Here is a 21006-nt window from a genome sequence, read left to right as displayed (position 1 = left end):
AATATTTCTTCATTTTCATTTCTTGCTGTCAACCAAAACAAAATAAGGAATTCGTCTGCTTGACAGTTCGATGAATACTTCCGGTGCATTAATTTTCTCTTATGTTTTTTAATAATAAATTAGAAACTACATGGAAAGTCACTAGTCGGATGACAAGGAACCAAAGATATCTGTGAAAGAATGGATTTTTTATCATGAAGTTCGAGAAAATCAAATTATCATTTTATCCAATTAGATTTGAGAACAAATTCACTTCATAACATGTAAACATTCAAAATGGACGACGCACAAGCACGTGTTCAAAAAGCTGTCAATTCCATGTGGAATACATTGGACAAAGATTGTTTACGGAAAGTGCAGGTGCGGATAAATGTTCTATAACATTGAAAGAACATATTTTTAGTCATTGACCTGGGGGAAACTTACCGTATCTCCATAGATGTTGTCCTCAGAATATGACCTCTGTCATCATTATCTGACAATGACATGTCTATCGTGCCTTTATTCCATTTTCTGTGAATTTTCTTTCAAGTGCTTTCTAAGTCTTTTTTATTACTTTGACGTTCTTGTCATCTTTATTGCAATGCCATTTTTGTCGTGTCACGATTTTTATCACATGTCATGTCATCTTTATTATTAAGTCAACTGACAAGCCACAAGGTCATTAATATTCAGAGCAATATTTTCCTCATATCATATTCATAACGATGTCACCTGTCATGTCATCATCTTTCTCACAATGTCATATTTAGATCATCCATGTCATCTGGGCCATCATTATCACACTGTCATCTGACATTGGTAACTGTCATGTCATATTTATCACAATGTCATCTGACATAAGTGTCATGTCATCATCTTCATCAAAATATTAACTGACATAACTGTCATGTCATCATCTCTATCACCATGTCATCTGACATACAGTAACTGTCATGTCATCATCTTTATCGCAATGTCAATTGACATCATTGTCATTCTCACATTGTCAACTGATGTCACTGTCATCTTCCTTACTATATCATCTGACATCATCTTTTTTTAACACAGTCACATTTGAAATCTATGTCATGGTATCTGCTCACAATGTCATTCTCACAATGTCAACTGATGTCATTGTCATCTTCTTTACTATGTCATACGACATAAGTGTCATGTCGTCATCTTTATCAAACACATCCACATCTGAAATAAATGCCAATATCATCCTAATATCCATGTCTTCTCTGTCATGACATGATTTGATTTTTTTTAACGTTTTGAGTTAGTCTGATAAAAATGTCGATCTTGTCAAGATCAACATGATTCATCGAACATTTTATTAAGGTTGGGATAGAGTGAAACTATTTTACTATTTATTTTAACCTTGAATTAGAAATATTTATTTTATTTTCTGGAAAATTTTAATTGTTATTTTATGTTTTTTTTAATTATTAGATTGAAATGCTGAACTGTAGTTTAGATTGTTGTAAAAATCAAAGTTTAAATATAGAAGAGGTACAAGGCTGTATGGAAAGATGTTCTAGTAAACTCAGTAATACACAGACTTTTATACAGAATGAATTACAGATGTTTGAGGTGAGGCTTGATATTATAAGTGTATTTTAAGTGTTAAAGGCCAATATGAAACATTGAGCATATACAGGTACAACCAATTCGCAACTGAAGATAGAGAAAGATTTTCACAAATTTGAAAGTGAAAAAAGTTTTGAAATATGATGAAAGAGTAGCCTCAAAAGATATATCTGGAAATTTTTCGATTTAACCTCAGCTTTTGTAAAGATTGAAATTATGTGTGGAATTAAAATGTGACAGGTGTCAAATATTGTTGCTTATCATGATTTCAATGAGATCAATGATTTATGTTCACATGGTACAAAACCGTTTCCAGCCTACCCTTGTATATTAGTATGGTACTTCCTCCCATCTACTGCAGTCATTCTCCCTACGCTGACAATAATCTTGTATCTCTCGTATGATGGTACTTCAGATTGTAAAATATTTCATAAACAGTGTGGTAGAAAATCTTAAAATTTATTACACGTTTAATTTAAATTCCTCTGCTTGAAAGTCCAATGAAGACTTCGGTGCATTTTTCTTTTCTAATTTATTACACTAAATGTTTGATTTAAATTTGTTTGTAATATTTCAGGACAGGTTACAGAGATGTGTGAGAGATTGTCAGGATAGAACCAAAGATCAGATTGGTCCCAACCCTTCCGAGACAGAATTACATAAACATAAAGCCGGTCTAGAGAAATGTGTCGTAAAATGTGTTGATAATCATATTGACTTATTCCCCAATTTTATCAAAAAACTTACCGAATCCATCAAGAAAAGTTAATATATTTAATGATTAGATCAGCAATGAAGTAATTGATGTTGGTGTGTGTATTGACTCTTTCTGTTATAAGAAAAGAAGTGTTACTCTAGCCATGCATGCATTCAGGTTACATATTCTTAAAACAACCTTAGCACCAGGATATCCTAGAAAAAGTGTTAGAAGTTAAGCTCGTTTCGAGAATATGTAGACTGTTATAGCATATTATGGCTATGCCAATCCCATCATTTTCAACCTTGAGCTATCTTTTTGTACCCTTGGACAAAAAATCTGACCTAATAAATAAATTGTTTATATGAAATAACATTTGAAAGTGTAGAAACTGGAAAATCCCCATAAAACAGGGCTTAGTATTTCTTTCTCTTCTCCAACAGACGACTTTCAAAATAGCTGGAAGTGGCTGGAGTAGATGAAGCTGTTTGGGTCTATTTAAGGGAATACAAATACTCCAGGAATGGAAACTAGGGAGGTAAGATTTGCATGATAATTTCTAGAGGATGGGTTAGAATTTTCATCACTAGTAATTTTGATAAGGACAATTACTGTCAAAGAGAACAAGGTTATACTATATACATGTATTATGAGTTATATTGTATTTATTTTGGGTTATAAATGATTAATTTCATCAAGATATAAATTTTTATTGGCTGATTGATATACTTGTTTTTTTTTTCTTTTGACACATTGCTTGGATTTTTAACCCATTGAGTGAAGTCATGAAGTCAACATTTTTGTCTTGGATACAGACATTTCAACAATACACATCAGGGGATCTTTTCAAACAAGCTACAAAGTCTACTTTAGGGTAGAAAAAAAACAAAACTTGTTTAGTTTGACTTTGGGTAGAATATGAAGGCCCACTAATCAAGACAATTTATACCAAAGTTCCAGAATGTTTATTTTTGTTATTCTTATGTTATTGGTGGACATGGAAAAGGCATCTTGTTGTTCCTATGGGAAGAAATAAATCAAAGATTGTGTTGGTGCTGTGCTGGTTAAAGATCTTTGGACATCGAAAACAGTAGGCTAATTCCACCTTTTTCAGAATTTGCAGCGGATGTTGGGTTGAAAAACTCAGTTGAAGAGTTCAGTCATCTTGAAGAACGAGCATGCCAGACCCCGCACACTACTCATCTCCCCGCAGCTTTTAGACTAGCAAGTCCAAAATGTCTCTCTCTCGACTGGAGTAGGGTCCAAAAAATTAAGCCCTGTTTTATTAGGATTTTTCTACACTATGAATAGAGGCAAATGTTTCAGCCTCGGATTACACCATGTCTAGTTCTTAGTAACTTGCTGATGCTTTAACAGGCATCTCCAGATTGTCTGTAAAGATGGTACTAAATAAATATAGAGAAGAAAACACTGGTGGTATATAAATTAATAGATAAATATATCCTTTGGTTTATTATGGTCATTCTAGATTCTGTTCATAAATATAAACTCATAAACTTACATGAAAATTCAATAAAAATATAAATTTTTCAATAAGCATTTCATAATTTGTCATGATTTTCTTCATTTTGAAGTTGCTATCAAGTACAACTGTTATGCTTTTCAACTGTAACAGCTTTGATAGATCATCTTCACAATGTCTAGCTATTAGGAACCTCGTCTTAAACCATACCTGCAAAAGCCACTTTTCATGTATCATGAAAGTTTGTAATGCCACTATTTGATTGGATTTTACCCCAGTGAACATAACCAATTAGAGCCCTCAATACAAAGTAAACTATAGTTGTAAACTATGGGGCTTATTAGTTACAGACTTTATGTTGAGAGCTCTGATTGGCTGAAATAAACTATCGTACAATCCAATCAAATTGCTGCTTTCCATGACACAAAAATGTGACTATTGCAGTCAAGGTATAATGCAAAGTTCGTAATAGCTTGACATTATGAAGATATGATAGACTATTTTAAGGCTCTTGATTATTGGCGGTTGGGTCTTTCATTTTCGTTCTCCAAAATTAAATTTCCTATTTTGACAAGATTCTGGGGAGATTGGGAAACAAGCCTGAACACAAAAAACATAAGTTTGGATTAATTTTTCACTCGAGTCATGTATTTGTCAATCACTAAAATCCATTTTAAATTTAATAAAATCAACCAATCAAAATGTTGTTTATTTTTAGAATTTTTATCTTGTCTTTTATAAGTTTACATGAAACAGGCCTCGGCTATATGGATTTAGACTTCATAATAACTCTTTATGTGGTTTTTATATGTAGTTTTCTGTGCACGAGATATAGAAGGGGATTTTGGTATAAACGGATATACAGTATACTGTAGTCTGATACATTTGCTGTACCAACTGGTAGAGCTCAATAACATCTATCATTGTCCGTTTTCAATGTTATGTTTGTAATAGTTTCTTTATAAAAGAAAAAAAGTTTTGACAAAATTTACCAGTCATAATATTCAGTAAATTATTTAACAGTGGAGCCAAGATTTGATTTCATTTGTGAGCTCAGCTTGGAGTTCTATTCTGTTTAGATCTTCCAAATTTGATTGTCAAATATTTGATTTGCTAATTTGGGTGTTGATTTATTTTTTGATATTTTTAATGATTAACTTAAACAAAAACTTTTCTTTGTCTTCTGAAAATTTGAAATAACTTGATGAAGTATTATTAAAGGGCATTCCCTTCCTCTTCGTGAAATTTGATACAAATATATTTCATCAAATACAATGATTTAAACAAATGTTCTCAATTTTAAATAACGTAAACTATATCCATGTAGAATAAACTTTGGGATCCAGTGTTATAAATAGGTGAGAATGCCCTAGTTCTTTGTGGTATATAGTACAATATATTTCATCAAATACCATGATTTAAACAAATGTTTTGGCCGAGCCTTCTCGTTGTGATTTAATGTATCGTAAACGACGTCCATGAAGAGTAAACTGTGTCCAGACTGCTAACTGACACAAGGCACAAACTACCGGTATATATATCAATAAGTTAAAACATCCATTTTTATACATTTCTCGACTGGTTAGATCTAGTTTCTTCACATCAAATTTTATACTTCCAACTTCATTGGCTGTTTGGAATACATCGTGACCTGTAAATAAACACAACAGATTCTGAACATCTTCACAAAGTTAAGGTATTACAAACTTCATTAGGCAATTTTTTCTTCTGTTATCAAAACATAAGTTCATAACACAGAAAAATCATTAAAATAAGGATTTGGTACTGGAACTAAAAAGAAATATTAAAACCTACCAGTTGTATAGGCTAATATCCAAGTTCCAATCAAGGGTGCTAGAGTCTGTCCAGGTTTGGAGAATAAGGCAGCAGTACCAAATATTAATGCTGAGACGGCTTGATGTCTGTGATTAATAACATAGTCTTCATCAACCAGGTCACTAATAACCAGATTCAATAACTTACATGTTCCTTCTGTGAACACTCTATTACTGAAATATAGAAAATACGTAATTTTATAACGAGGAGCTTCAAAAATATTCTGTGGAAAGAAAAATCCAGCTTGAACTCTATTGTCAGTTAACAATATTACATTGTTTGGAAATTATGATGGCGCATAAGCATAACGATTATTTCTGTTTTTATATTATTTTCAAATGACTTACAAAAGAGACATTGCAAAAAAAAACACAATTTTCTCTCTAGATAGCCACCACCTGACATGACATGAAAAAGACTAACGAACCCTTAGACTATTGTTCATTTGACATCTTTGTCCATGACAGCCTCCTTCGCACCGTTCTGCTGCCAAGGAAAAAATCTTTAAAGACTGAAATCCTACCTGGCTATAAATATACATAGTAACCATAGATACGATGGTCCAGCCATGAACATAAATAAACTCAACAATAATTTAATAGTAAATAAAATATATATAACTCTATACACCCCATATCTTCGACATAGAGACAGGAAATACAGGTTATTGATGTGTGGAGCTACGAAAGATAAACCTGGAAATATACAAAATTTCATTTTACATCAATTGTATAAAAATATATTTCAATATATATATAAACCATATCATCAAATCTGCGAACTGAAGCCTTTTTAAAAGGACAGATTTGCAAGAGGCAATATGTTTCTATTTGAGTAATAGATAAAGAATTGATATTTCTACTTCACACTAGGTCACTCTGGTACCGATGTGAAAAGAGCCATGTGTAGTAGCCTAGGTATCAGATTTTTAGGCTCATTTAACAAGCAAGAGGCACTATGTTTCTATCTAAGTAATAGTTGATAAAGAATTGATAATTTACCTATTAATAAGGAACCATATAAGGGACTGACTGTTTCTCCTAGTAAATTCTCCAAGAATAGAGGGAAAAAATTACTGTTAAAATGGCAGTGGAATACCTGAAATTATAAATAGAAATACTTTGAACTGAATCTGATGTTAAAATGCATTGTCAAAATTCCACAACTTGCTCATTATTTTAGACTTAGAAGTAATAATAATAATAATAATAAAATATTTAATATAGTGGGTGAAAAATTAGACTTGATTGAGAACACATTATATAACATTGAGACATCTTTTATCTTGGACAAGCCCAATATCAATTTAGAAATCACGTTGTTTTGAGAAAAAAAAGATTTTTGAACTTTCCTATCATAAATAAGCTTAGTAGTATTGGACTATGACAGTATTACTATATCAAGTTTTATAAGCTTATATAGTGCTCTGCGCCGGCCTCAAATAAACCTATAAGCTTATTGCTTTTCAGAATGGAAATTCAATATAGAACTGATCTTTTACTTCTGAATATTAAACCAACCGAAATCATAAGAAATACCCACCTGAATTAGGTTCATCATAGAAAATAATAGAAAATTTTTGTGTCTAAAAAGTTGAAAAATATAGGATTTAAATGAAGTTTCTTGCGAAATCCTCTCCTTGTCTTCATAAGAACTTATTTCCAAATTGTGAAAACCAGAACTCTGTTTTAAATCTAAATTATTCTGATTTGAATTCAAGTTTCCGTTGTTAGTTTTTGATTGGTTGTAATGTGATTTTAAAATGGACGACATGCACCAGAATCCTAGAAATGAAATTATCGTCAATGCACCACAAAATACACGGAACGAGTGTAAATGTTCTTTGTCCCAAACAGCATAGGATAAAAACACAGATAAGGAGCCGAATGCGGCAAAAATTGAGCACTTTGAATTTAATTTGGTTCGAATTTCTCCAGAAACAGCCAAATCTGCCAAAAGAGCAGAATGGTGGAGATCGATTAAAGTCAGAAAACCATCATAAAGGCACAAACACACCACAAATTGTAACCATGGATACGTCCACGATATCCAAAATCCAAGAAAAGATAACGAAAATAGTGGACCAAATTTTTGTAAAAAGTCTATTCTTTTTAATACTATATCAGATCCATTTTGAGATGATTTTAAATACTTGCTGTCACTCATCCATCCAAATATTGGATCATTACAGGAATTCCAGATTAAAAATACTGTTTCGCCAATCCAGAAGGAGGTTTTGTCGATTCGATACACGGACACGAAGATATCAACATGGTATAGAAGAAAAATATTATGAATTATGGTAATGAAGAATGACATGGAGCCATAACACACCTCGGCTGAAATGGAGATTTTCTTCGACATTTTCAGAGATTTCTCAAACTATTTCCAAAAGGGCACTCTGTTAAAGAAAATTTCTCAAATCAATCCCAGCATAGCCCTTTTATTTAGCTTAAATAAACAATATTTATCAGTTTTTATTATTTGCCATCTGAAGTTCATCCATTTTTTTTCTTCGCCATTTTCAGAGATTTACTCCAACTATTTAAAGCTAGGTACCGTACTTTAATTACAGAAATTTTCTCTCAAAACATTTTTAGCACTTTATTTATCCGTTTCTGTTCATTTGGGCAAGTTTTCAGACACGATGCTCAATTTCCTTGCCATCCACCAGATCAGTATCTTCTCCTAAAATATTCAATATAAAATCATGTTAGATAAATAAACCATAACGAACCGCAAAACGAAACCTGAAATCAAAAACAACATTTTGGCGAAACATTGGTAGCAGCTAATGAACATATAGCCGGACATGGGAAAGAGTTCATATAGCCAGACACAGGAAAGAGTTCATATAGCAAGACACATGGGAAAGAGTTCATATAGCCAGACACGGGAAGAGTTCATATAGCCAGACACGGAAAGAGTTCATATAGCAAGACACATGGGAAAGAGTTCATATAGCCAGACACGTGAAAGGGTTCAAATAGCCAGACACGGGAAAGAGTTCATATAGCCAGACATGGGAAAGAGTTCATATAGCCAGACATGGGAAAGAGTTCATATAGCCAGACACGGAAAGAGTTCATATAGCCAGACATGGGAAAGAGTTCATATAGCCAGACACATGAAAGAGTTCATATAGCCAGACACAGGAAAGAGTTCATATAGCCAGACACAGGAAAGAGTTCATATAGCCAGACACAGGAAAGAGTTCATATAGCCAGACACAGGAAAGAGTTCATATAGCCAGACACAGGAAAGGATAGGTATTAGGGGATCAATGCCATCATTGGGCTGGCTTGGCATAATCATATATGCAGCAATTCCAAACCGCCTATAACTAGTATAGGCTAGTCCTTACGTTTTTAAATTCATCTGAAAAACTTATGTTTAAATTTTTCAAACAGGATATGCCTTAGGCAAATCATAAAAGTTTAAACTAGGTTAATCTGTGCTTGCTCTGATAATTATAGTGGGCCTACATGAACAAACATTTTGACAACTTGAGACCACACAGAAGAAATCTTAACATTAGCAACTTCTTCACAGTGGCATTCTATGAAACCGTTGACATTAGGGGGCAGGTCTAAGAGGAAACAGTTTTATAAAGGTACAGGCCCTTGGAAGTTCTGTCAATATCAATAAAATATGGGCAATGTGGAGAAAATAGTATCAACGTATATGAAAAAAAGAGAAGTTGACAGTATTTTCTCCACATTACCCATATTTTATTAATATTGACAGGACTTCAAGGGCCTGTGAGTGTGATTAAGGAAGGCTTACAAACATGTTAACTTATAGCTATCCCTCTGTGAAATCATTAACATATGATAAAGGCCTCCTATCATCATTTCACTTTGAGATGAACCAAGAATGGTTAGTTCATGGCCTTGGCCTGATAAACAGTCATTGACCATTTATTATACAGGCTTGAATGACATGATAGTAGACCAAGATTGTGATACATGTAATTTTCTAAAAGAGGGCGTGTCCTATATTTCCATGTGTTTAGTCTGAAGTTTTTCTAATTCAAATAAGTTGTATGAACATAGTTTGAATTAAAACTTACAGTATAAATGTACAGTTTATAAACCCAAAACAAACCTTATCCCGTCTAAATATATTTTGACGACATTGTGTGACCGGTCCAGTTGTTTTTTAAGTAAATATTTCCCGTATGTGACAGCAAACTGTCATCAAGTCACTCTTCAATAACAAATATCACGTGATACTAGTTAGTTATCTCCCTTTTTACTTCAGAACACAAATACAGTATCAAGAGTTAATTAATTAAACATCGTATTGGATACAAATTTCGATCTATCCCCTTCTATTTTCAAGAAAGCTCAGTTTGAGAATGTTAATCGATGCAAATGTCATTCATTCAATTTATATATGGATTTCATTACCGTAAATTTGCGGATATAAAATGCAGTTTTGTACCCCGATGGCGATGAGTGCTTATCATCAATCACTGACTCAAAAGGCATCCAAATTGTCTTCAGTCTATCAACCTGTTAATTTAGACTCAATATCAAAGGAACAAATATAACAAATTTAAATATTGATTAATTCAAAAATGATATAAAGTAAAAGAGAAGGACAAGCCTATATAAGAGAGATAGGCTACATAATACAAAGTTTACATATGCAAATAAGTTCAATCATGTGGTGTCTGTGTTAAGTCAACCTCTTTATTTTTTTGTCCAGACACTGTAAGTTTTATTTACAGATGTGTATTATTAATAGTGACAGAGATTTTCCAGATTTGTTGTAGGTAAAAAGGGGTGGGCATTATATTATTTATGTTATCCATTCATGATACTATTTTCATTCTGTACTCTTTCACTCATCATGGCCCAGTGTGCTCCAGGCTCTGAATGATAAAGATCCCTTTACAGTTGGAAATTGAAAGTAGGCTAATGTTGCTGTTTTAGCAAAATTTCCCCTGGCTCCACGGCATTGCCCATCTTCATTAGCTTATCTTAGTAAGAACACTAGGAGAACTTTCCTTTAGGACACCCTTAATCTGGTGTGTAGCCTACTGCCCGACTAGTTTCGTTAAAGTTGAATTCTATAGGGGCAACTAAGCAAGAGTGAAAAGAGTTAGGATGTTAATCATAGTAAAATAATAAGAACTATTGAAATTATGTTGTTTTTATTGGTATATATTTATATACTGTACAGTTTTATATACATACATAAACAAAATATACATTAACATGGTGAAAGCCTCGTACCAAACTATGTATGGTTCTTATATGGAAATAACAAATAACACACATGAAAGTAGTTCACAGCTATTTTGAATCTCTTCTTCGAATCAATAAGTCGATTTTGATAAAGGTTATAATATTTGAACTCTGCCTTCAAATCACATTTAAAGGTTTAGAAATGGCTTTATATTATAGCCTTTTTATAAAGTTTACTTTTTAATTCGAAAAACAGTTTCAAAATGGTTGTGAACTATGTTCGCTTGTGTTATTTCCTTGTAAGAACCATACATAGTTTCGTATGGGTGAAAACTGACATATAGGGCCTACCTATCAGTACTATAATTCACAAAACACAAAACCCATAGACAGACGACAGTACAATAAACCCACTTAATAGAAAGAAAAAACTAGGCAATGTTTGATGCTCTATGAAGAATAAGTTTTAAACCTATGATAACATTTACTTATATCATAAGATAATAAGTGATAGTTGCATGTGACAATGTTTATAATAGACCTTAATCATGCGTGAGCCATATTGGATCAAGAACAAGGCTCATAACGCAAAAAATCAAAGGTAACATCGTGTCACTGCAGTAAAATCACCACCTTGACGTCTATAGAGCCTCCTTCTCCAATCCTATAAAAAAGTTATTTGCATGCCATGGCTCTAGAATTGTTCTCATATCATACCTTAGTCTATCTATCAGTAATTGCACTATTTCACTACTGCTCTAATATCTTAAACAATCCCACAAGCATTAATTTTCATATATGCAGGTAACAATTTATTTGATGACAAACAGTCCAAAGTGACAGCATCTAGATGTTCAAAAATTTTTTGTTTAGACAGTAACCATAATTCAGATCAAGGGTGAAATCAAAATTTTCCTGTTATGGTGCTAAATGCACACCCATGAGATAAGAAGTTTGCAAGTTTTGTGCTCAAATTTAGTATAGTAGATAGTTTTGATCTCTTTGTCAAGCCACATGAACTGGTGCTTTGCTACAGGCTGAAAATATCAGCTCAGGAGTCATTCTGAAGATCATTGATTTTTTTTTTAGAACTGTTGCTCAATTTCCCCCTATCACAAATTCACCCTTAATTCCCCCTCGTTCCAAATTTCACATTTCAAATATATGTATGAGTTAATCTGAGCGAGTTTTTATCAAGATGATACCTAGATAGATATATATTGAAATAAATTTTAGTAATTGTGAAAGAATAGGAACCAAAAGGTCCATAGGATTCACATGTACATTGAGGCAATAACATTGAAGCTAGCTTTCATACAATTGTGTCCAAACAATATCATTAAATAAAGCTTACTATCTTTTTTTCTGAATAAATCATCACCATCCTAACCTAAATAAATTTGTAGTAATTGTAAAAATGAAATGAATGGAGTTTCATGTCCTACTTTTCTCCACCATTTTAGTAATTGTGAAGGAAACTACAAGCACATTGAGGCAATAACATTGAAGCTAGCTTTCATACAATTGTGTCCAAACAATATGAATAAAAAAAGCTTACAATTTTGTGTACAATCTTTTTTTCTATCAATTTCGACACCGTCCTAACCTAACCTAAGGTTTTAAACCGCAGTTTTTTAAAAAAAATAATCAAAGCATATCATGTAGGAACTTTTTCTTGATAAGAATGACAAAATGGGAGATAGCAAAACCAAAAGTAGAGAACTATAACAGTCTATTTGGTTTCATCATTCCACAAATTGCCTTTTTTTCGCTATTTTCAATCGCAACCATACATGAACTAGTGATCGCTATGGGCCACTTAATGCCTGATGATGATCTGTATTTAAAATAATAGGGTAGATCATAACATATAGATTAAACAGGAATTTCGGGAGAATTGTGACAAACAGGAAACCCACAATGGCTATGACTATGTGACTATAACAAAACCCAAAAGTAGACATTGATGATCTCTATTCAAGATGATAGGGTAGATTTATAAGGAAGTTCTCCAACTGACTGTAGTTCTGTCCATGTATCTGTGTTAGAATGTACAAACAAGGTAACTCCAGTCTCGTAAACGGCTGGTATTTTAACATGAGAAGTTAACTGTGTTCTGTATCCTGGTTTTACTAAGCTTTCCTCTCGTAAAACATTCACAACTTGACCTGGAAAAAATAACAATAATAATAAGTGTTTGACAATCAATAAAACATTGTTTCAGAATCTGTTCCTCCACACCTTTTCAATTGAAATGAAATGCAACATGTGGCACTTACAGCTGGACAAAATAAGATGAGTACACAGGTACTACAGTTATGTAAATAAGTTTAAATAGTTTTACTGCTTTTGTAATTGTAGTTTTGTCCTTTATAGTTTCTTTCAAAATAATGATGATAAGAGAATCCAGAATGTGGTAAAAAATACCTAAAATATTCATGGTACACCATCGATCATCTGATTGGACCAATAATTCTCGTAGATCGGAATTATCCTGGAATCGGCTGACTATATCCTTTCTGTTGACTAATAATACAGAATCACTGGTTAATTGTTCCATTACGATTTTCTCTGACACTCTCTCTTGAGGGTTGGTAAGATACACATCTATAATAATAAACAGTAAACTCAATCAATTAAATGAGGCTAATGAAGACTGAGTGACTGACTATTTCACACTTCACATTGAACAAGGGAAACCAAACAATTATTTGATTGTAGACCTTATTCATGCATCAGCCATATTGGATCAAGACCGAGGCTCATAATGCAAACAAACATGGTGTCATTGCAGTAAAATCACCACTGTGGCGGCTTTAACGCCTTTTTCTCCAATCTCAAAAACTAATAATAATTAGTTCAATTTGATATTGATTTAGCTACTTAATGATACTTTCAGATGAAGTTTACCATCACAAATTGAGAAAGGGCAGTTTTCAGCTTCTTTCTGGCTGTTGCTTTGTGACATCACATAGGCTGTTTCTTCATATATCCCCTCACCATATTATCAATGGATGACGTAATTTGTGTTATATGAGTCTCAGTTTCAGTGTCACAAGAACGAGAGGTCTATTGACCTGCCTTTTTCCATTTACAAATGTTACAGATCTTTAAGTACAAAATGTGTCACTGTGCCTGTGCCTCCGAGAGTTGACCCAGTGTTGGCTTTCATCCCTTGATACAAAAAAGAACTGAAATGAAACTTACCCTTTGAGCTGACTCCATAGATCATCTGATGATGCCAGGCGTCAGGTATCTGTTGATCTGCTGGCACTGCTAACTGTAAGTTTAACGTAGCTAATGGTACAGCACCTACAACATTCATTCAGATCAAATATATTTTTATGTCAAACTGATAAATAGAAAAAGAAACATGCATATTTTGGAGGGAGTGGAAAAAATGAGAGTAAGATAGCTAACAGTACAGCTGTCTCAAGATTCATTAAGATAAAAGATATTCTACTGCTGAAACAGTAAAGAAATAGAAAACATCTAACTTTTACATGAATAAGAACTTAGGAGGATCCTTTGGAAGAAATGAAGCACCTCCAGGTAAAATACTAAAATGACATCTATTATTTGCATAAATAAAACTTGAGGTCCTGAACCAGCCTGTGGTTCTACAAGAATACTAAGGTTTTATCTCATAAATCCTTTATACCAAGTCCTTGTTCTCTTGATAATTATCATTGACTGATTGAACACATGCTACTTTGAAGCTACATACATATCTCCTTCCCGTTTTGGTTTTGCTTTATCTTATTTTATCATATTTATAATTATCATACATAATCAAACTTTTATCACAAAGTCCCAGACAAATAAATTTTCTTTACCTTTTTTCATCCAGTATCCTAACCATTTGACTAAATGAACTTCTCTTGGTGGCCAGAATTTAAAAAATCTACCCTTTAATTTGCCATGAGTGAGAGTTTCTACACCTTGTAGTAGGTCACTAGCTTCTGTTCCTACATGATAAAAATATTGACAAAATAATATTAGAATTCATGACAATTTTCAGAATAAGAATGACTTTCAACTGATTGTTCCTCAGAGAGATCAATTCAGTGTATAATTTGTGGTTTTGTGGTTTAATAAGACAAATTGTCTAAAATACCAACCAATGTAAAGGTGTCTGATATATTAAACACGATACTAAATTTCTATGTCAAATCACACCAAAAATCTAATTTGTACAAGATATTGTTGATTTAATCAAACACACTAAATTTCATGAAATTTGGACATAAACTGCCAACAAATATTGATGCATTTTTATTAAGTCAAAAGCAATAACTCAAATTCCATTCATTGAAAAATCGTCAAATTCAAACTTGACCAAGATCTCATTGTAATAGATGATCACACCAGATTTCATTAAAATCAGATGAAAACTGTAGTCTCTATAGTGTTCACAACTATAGTGTATAAAACTATAAAATTTCTTCTTGTAATATAGAAATAAGAAATAAACCAACCTGCCACAGCTCTAGAGAATAGATAGAGAGGAATAGGAGCTTCTTCCATTCTTAACTTGGCTCTGATCACTCTACTGACTTCATCCTTATCAACTTTACTATCTAACGCTTTCTACAAAATATATAAACAACTACATTATCATTAGATTCAAAAACATAACACAACTTTACTATCTAACGCTTTCTACAAAATATATAAACAACTACATTATCATTAGATTCAATAACATAACACAACTTAACTGTCTAACACTATCTACCAAATATATAAAATATACACATAAACCCTTTAATTCATGAGTAAATATTCAAATATAAGAAACAGAATGTTATTTTATGTCCCCATTTTCAGCTCCAGATTGGACTAATTAAGATGGACAAAGCCTTGCAACATGTAACAAGGGAAGTTTTGTCACAATCTGACAGCAATAGATGTCCAGGCTTCTTGTGTATCCTGTACTGTACACTGCACTGGACAATATACATGGCTTATCACACCTTTTATTCAGGTATGTCAATTATTTCTGTTATACTTACTAAAACATTAATAACAGCTGTTGGTCCACAAGCTGAAGTACCTATCTGTTGAACCTGCTGGATATTAGCTTCGTATTCACTCCATATCATGACCTTCTCAGCTAAACATCCTGTCAACTTACTAGGTCGTAATCTACACGATTTCTTCTAAAAGATACACATCAGTTGTTAGAAAGGAACATAAAAAATAAAATACCTCACATGACATTCGGCAATTATAAAGTGGAAGCTACCTGATATTTGACAGATTCCATTGTGTAAGCTTATTCTGTGGCATTTAAAGGGCCATGGTTTGCCATTTTCGGGGGTTTATTTGGGTCTTGAATATAAGTAAATAGTCTTCATTCAAAAATACCTCAAACTAGAAATTTCACTTTCTATTCCTATATATCTGTTTTATGTTGAGTATAAAGAAAAGAGGAGTAATCGCAGATAATTCTGGACACACATGGATTTAAAGCTCAAACTTCAACAGTGAGCTGTCAGTAATATTACTGATTAGTTTAGCTAAAAAATTTGGTCACACGGATGGCAAACCTGTCCCTTTAACAACGATCAAGTCAAGTGATAATGCAAACTTGAGTCAAGTCCGTAGTTTTAGATCCATTTTTTGGGTTATAAACACTGACAATAACTTATGCATTTAATGCTAAATGGGGACTATCTGTTGACATTGTATCATAATTTTGAATCCATGTTGTTAGTCTTCAGCAATAAAATGTGAGTGAATGCTTACTGATAACTGTTTATAACCATCGTGTTTCAGGTCTGAGTCTAGGTTGTTTCGATAAATATCTGTACTACTACCACCACTAGCTCCTGTTTTACTGGCACCTGTATCCTCGTTATCAACACATTCTTCAAAATCTTCATACAGTGGTTCTGATACACCACATCTACAACACACAATAAGAATTTAAGTTTAGAAACAATAGAGCTTTGATGGTAAAAAGCCTGAATCTCATTAGAGCGAAACATCTGTCTCTATTCCAGCCCCTGATAGCTGACAACTGACAAATATCCATCAGAGGCTGGAATAGAGGCAGATGTTTTGGACTAGAATCTCATGTATAAGCTGTACAATTATCCTTGTAAAATTAGAGTCAAAGGAATATGGTAAATTAATATGTAAAACAATTATTTAACATGAATTACACTGTTATAAAGGCAGAATACCATATATCATTTTTAAAATCAAATCAAACTAATTTCTATTTTACGAAGTGATTTGGGACTAATTTTGCATTCCATCAGATATTTGTGCTAATTTACAACTATATGAAGAACCAATTTAGTTAGCTAGAAATAGAATACACACAGCTTGAATAAGACAAAATGGTAGGACAAATGGTATGCCATTCATCATGAGTTCAGTGGGGTTATATGAAAAATATTGCAAGGAAATCGCAAGAAAATCATGAAATATTGAGAATTTAAAGGGGAAGGGGGGGAAATGTAATCGATCAAGGACCCTGAAAGGGATAATAGAAAAGAAAAAGGTTAAAAACCGCTGCTTTACTACCACTATATCATTGATGAATAATCATTTTAAACTTACTCTGAAGTAGAAGGAGTATGTTCACAATTAGCATGTAGAAATAATCGTCGTGGCCTATGAGAGGAAGACTGGTCTGTACTGGACATTGAAACACACTGTAAATTAACAGATTGATCACATGATCTGCCATTACAGCTTCCGTGAGTCTGTGCCGCCTGGCTTCCACACGATTGTCTACTTCCTAACACAGGGAATTTATTAAAAATTTTCTGTTTTTTATTGCTTTCATCACTTTGAAAGTTTGAGTTTCTACTACCGATAGAACTAAGGTCATTTACTCGATTCCAACGGGAGGAATGAGAAACACATGAACTATTCGTACCAAGACAGTGGCACACTGGAAATTCCGCGTTCGATACTTTCTCCCATGAAGACGAACCACCACTTGCATTCATTCCATGTTCATCATTAAGACATGTGCGATTAAAATGCCCCACCGCTCCATGCGAAAAACCAGCTACAGTATCACTAGAGTACAATTCTGCTAAATTTATCAAATGTAAATCTCGGGAAATATCTTCTGAATTGTCGCCATTTTCACTCTGGCTACTATTATCACAGTCATCATGACTTAACAGATGTAATTTATCCACTGGATATAAACTATCGTCTTTATTCAAGTCAATGTTACTCCCACAATTTACACTTATTAGATTATTTTCAGGGCCTGGTGATGAATTCTCGCTCGACACTGACAAACATCGCGAATTCCTAGCACCAGATAAATCATTACAAAAATCTGATGTTATTTCTTCAAACTGTTCCCTGGAAGCTTCCTCGTCACTTCCGGAAAACGATTCTGAAGAATTCCGACCACTTGCTTTCGACGGAAGATCAGTGTCAATAAAGTCATCTTCTAAATTGTCTGTGACTGGGGGAATTCCGTTGCGCGAGTTTAAAGGATAATTAGATACAGACTCAGCTGAAGCTCCAGACGTCTCTAGGTTATGTCGGGAATAAACGTTCACACATTTTGGAAAATGGTCGTATTTATTAACACAATTTGGAAAGTGGTCATATTTACTGGCTTTTCTAAACAAATTGGATGATTCACCAACTTCCAGATTTTGGGAATAAGTCAATAACAAATCTGGTGATTCTAGTTCATCAAATTCATTATCATTATCAATATCAACGTTATCTATTTCATACATTTCCTCAAACTCTGGAAGTTGAAGTCTGTCAAAATCACAAACAGCACCTTCATCTATCATCTCTGATAAACTACTCTCAGAAACATCACGTGACATTCGTCCATTTCGTTCTAACCTGTCCTCAGAACCAGACACATTCAAATTTTCTACAGAGACACAATTTCTTTCCACTCCATTTTCAATGTCTGGATTCAAGGCTAAATTAGGATTCACAAATCCATGAATTCCACCTCCATTAACATCATTCCACCCAAAATTAACATCCGAATCATTGTCTATATTTGGATTCGGATACGGTGAATCGTCCTTCAATTCCTCAGGATGACCACAGAAAATATCACAGCAAGCAGAATTATGACGTTTTGTTTTCTTTCCTTTTTTCCCGATATTTGATTTGAAAGTTTCTCCATTTGTCGTCCCATTTACAACTTTCAATTTCTTTAAGTTTTTTAACAATGAAGATTTAGGAACAGCACCTTGGTCGTTTTTACCATTATGTCCTAAATGTAGACCATTCTGATTTGGATTGAATACAAATTCGTCTACTTCACCATTTTCGTCAGTAATCTGGTTTAATATCGGAGTTTCCGAACATCGTGGGCTGGTATGAGAGGTGCTGGGATCATCATAACCATTGACATGCTCTAATTCTGTGCCTTGTTGAAGAAGTGATAAAGACTGGCTGCCACTGTTTGAAACTTTTTTATTCTTCTTATCCCATTTCTCTGAAGTCTGCTTGTTAGCCATTATCCTGAAATGCAAATGAAAACTTTTGAGACTGGTGCAAGACAAAATCAAATCAGTTCTTTGACTGACCAAATTAAAATGCGGATAAAATTTCAAATTTAATATTTTACTACTTTAGTTGAATCATTCTCAACTTCCTATATTCTATAACCATAAGATGCAATTATTACCTATTTTCTCTTGTCAAAATCAGTAGCCTTATCAAGTCATTAGCCACACTTGAAAATAGCATTCCCTGGGAAATGCAAGGTAGGCCTTATCTACCAGTCTAGATCTAAATCAATTAATGTCTGGTCTTAGCCCTTACATGTTTTGCAAATTGTAGGCTCAGTTACTTACTGGATATTACAGACCAAATTGCAGTGTGTGACTCAGACTGTGTATTGGTTTTGCTGTCCGACTAGTCTCGTGTAGACTAGGCAATGGGCTAGTACACTTTAAGCTTTGGGATCAGATTGAAGGCTCTCAGTTCAATTTTCACTACTTCTATGTAACTTATGAAACCATTACAAATGTATTTGTCTTTTATAATTAATATTTTGTGGACCAAATCAAATCATCAAAATAAAACTGAAAAGGTGAGAGTGACCTGACCAACCTAAATTTACAGAATCTCAGAAACACAGAAATCAACCATGCAGGGCCTTTGCAGCATCATTATGGATTTCATTCGCAAACTGACACCGATAGCGGCTTGACATTCACTGATTTATAACAAAAATATAATTTGTTTTCTTTTTTCTATTCCTAGAAGTTATCCATCTTGGAAATTGTATCCCACAATGCCATTTGATTGGCTGCTTAAAAATTCACACGATTTATAGAATAACACGGATATTTAAAATGTGTATTTTTTATCTTTAAAATATGATGATTTCAAAAACAATATGTCCTAAAAAGAAACAAATTTTAAATTGTTTTGAATGAATTGATTCTTGACAATTCGTTTCAGAATTTACAATTAAGAATTTTAGTACTTCCGGCTAATTAGCCAATGAAATATAAGAAATTTTATTATTGATGAGCAATGGAAGTTCTTGTAGAGAATTTCAGGTTATATTTACAATTTTTTCTACCAAACGTACTTTTCACTTCATCACATAGCGTTAGATCGTTGTCAGATGGCTGACTTACCTAATTTGTCATGAAAAATTATCTTTTCATAGGAAGTTTGGTCCGAAAAACCTATAACCCAAACAAGTTCAAACATAAAATATAATATAGCAGTTTTTATCATCCATTCTGAACCCAACTGACTCAAATCTCAAAATTGGAACATTGACTAAATTTGATCCTGACAGACAGTAGTAAACCCTTGAGCACCAACCATAAGACACCCATTCTGTCCAATTTATCAGCCGGTATCTGGCAGTTGTGCTAGTAAACCGTCGCCAATTTAAGTCGGCTAATATTTGCCAGTTTGTAATCATCACTTAAGTCGGTAGGCCTTAACCCAAATGAGCTGTGTACTGGTCAATTTTGAGTTAACTATTCAGTAGTCATAGTGATTCAGATTCATTTGCTTAACTGGTTTGGGTTAGCACATAGAGAGATCGGTAACGAAATGTGCACAGCACTGCTGTAGTGATGCTCTCCAAGTTTTAATGTCTCGTCTTGTGGCCATACGGGGAAATGAGGCAAGGATAAATGGAAGGAGAACAAACTGGCAGCACTGCTGCATTCTTTTGCTTGGACTTGACGATTCAAACTGTTTTATCTTGATTGGAATTTAATGTTACTTCACTA

The 21006-nt window shown here is 33.4% G+C and overlaps 3 protein-coding genes across 3 annotated transcripts; 1 reads left to right on the top strand and 2 right to left on the bottom strand.

Annotated features, from left to right (window-relative positions):
* The first annotated feature begins 263 nt into the window (after window positions 1-263).
* LOTGIDRAFT_218054 (hypothetical protein) lies at window positions 264-4492 on the top strand. Its single transcript, XM_009060789.1, has 3 exons — window positions 264-360; window positions 1438-1578; window positions 2153-4492. The coding sequence occupies exons 1-3, from the start codon at window positions 277-279 to the stop codon at window positions 2342-2344; spliced, it is 417 nt and encodes a 138-aa protein (XP_009059037.1). The 5' UTR covers window positions 264-276; the 3' UTR covers window positions 2345-4492.
* A 681-nt stretch (window positions 4493-5173) lies between these two features.
* Window positions 5174-7955, bottom strand: LOTGIDRAFT_123399 (hypothetical protein; the record flags this gene model as incomplete). The annotated part of the gene is made up of 5 exons (XM_009060788.1): window positions 5174-5406; window positions 5571-5764; window positions 6115-6286; window positions 6593-6689; window positions 7134-7955. 5 exons carry the CDS (start codon window positions 7953-7955, stop codon window positions 5174-5176), a joined length of 1518 nt encoding a protein of 505 aa, XP_009059036.1.
* A 9404-nt stretch (window positions 7956-17359) lies between these two features.
* Window positions 17360-20033, bottom strand: LOTGIDRAFT_233853 (hypothetical protein; the record flags this gene model as incomplete). Its single annotated transcript, XM_009060787.1, has 2 exons — window positions 19859-20033; window positions 17360-19264 (listed from the first exon to the last, which is right to left on the bottom strand). A coding segment is annotated over exon 2 (1899 nt), but the record flags the coding sequence as incomplete, so codon positions are not given.
* Window positions 20034-21006: the final 973 nt, after the last annotated feature.

This window comes from Lottia gigantea (assembly GCF_000327385.1).
Source record: "Lottia gigantea unplaced genomic scaffold LOTGIsca_44, whole genome shotgun sequence".
NCBI lineage: Eukaryota > Metazoa > Mollusca > Gastropoda > Lottiidae > Lottia > Lottia gigantea.
Note: the sequence above shows the minus strand (reverse complement) of the source record. Positions and strands in the feature narration are given on the sequence as shown.

Bases quoted from the DNA above. Each gene is read 5' to 3' on its own strand.
- LOTGIDRAFT_218054 (XM_009060789.1), top strand. From the start codon at position 277: ATGGACGACGCACAAGCACGTGTTCAAAAAGCTGTCAATTCCATGTGG. The intron at 361-1,437 runs GTGCGGATAAAT...TTTAATTATTAG, and splicing joins ATTGTTTACGGAAAGTGCAG to ATTGAAATGCTGAACTGTAG. The intron at 1,579-2,152 runs GTGAGGCTTGAT...GTAATATTTCAG, and splicing joins ATGAATTACAGATGTTTGAG to GACAGGTTACAGAGATGTGT.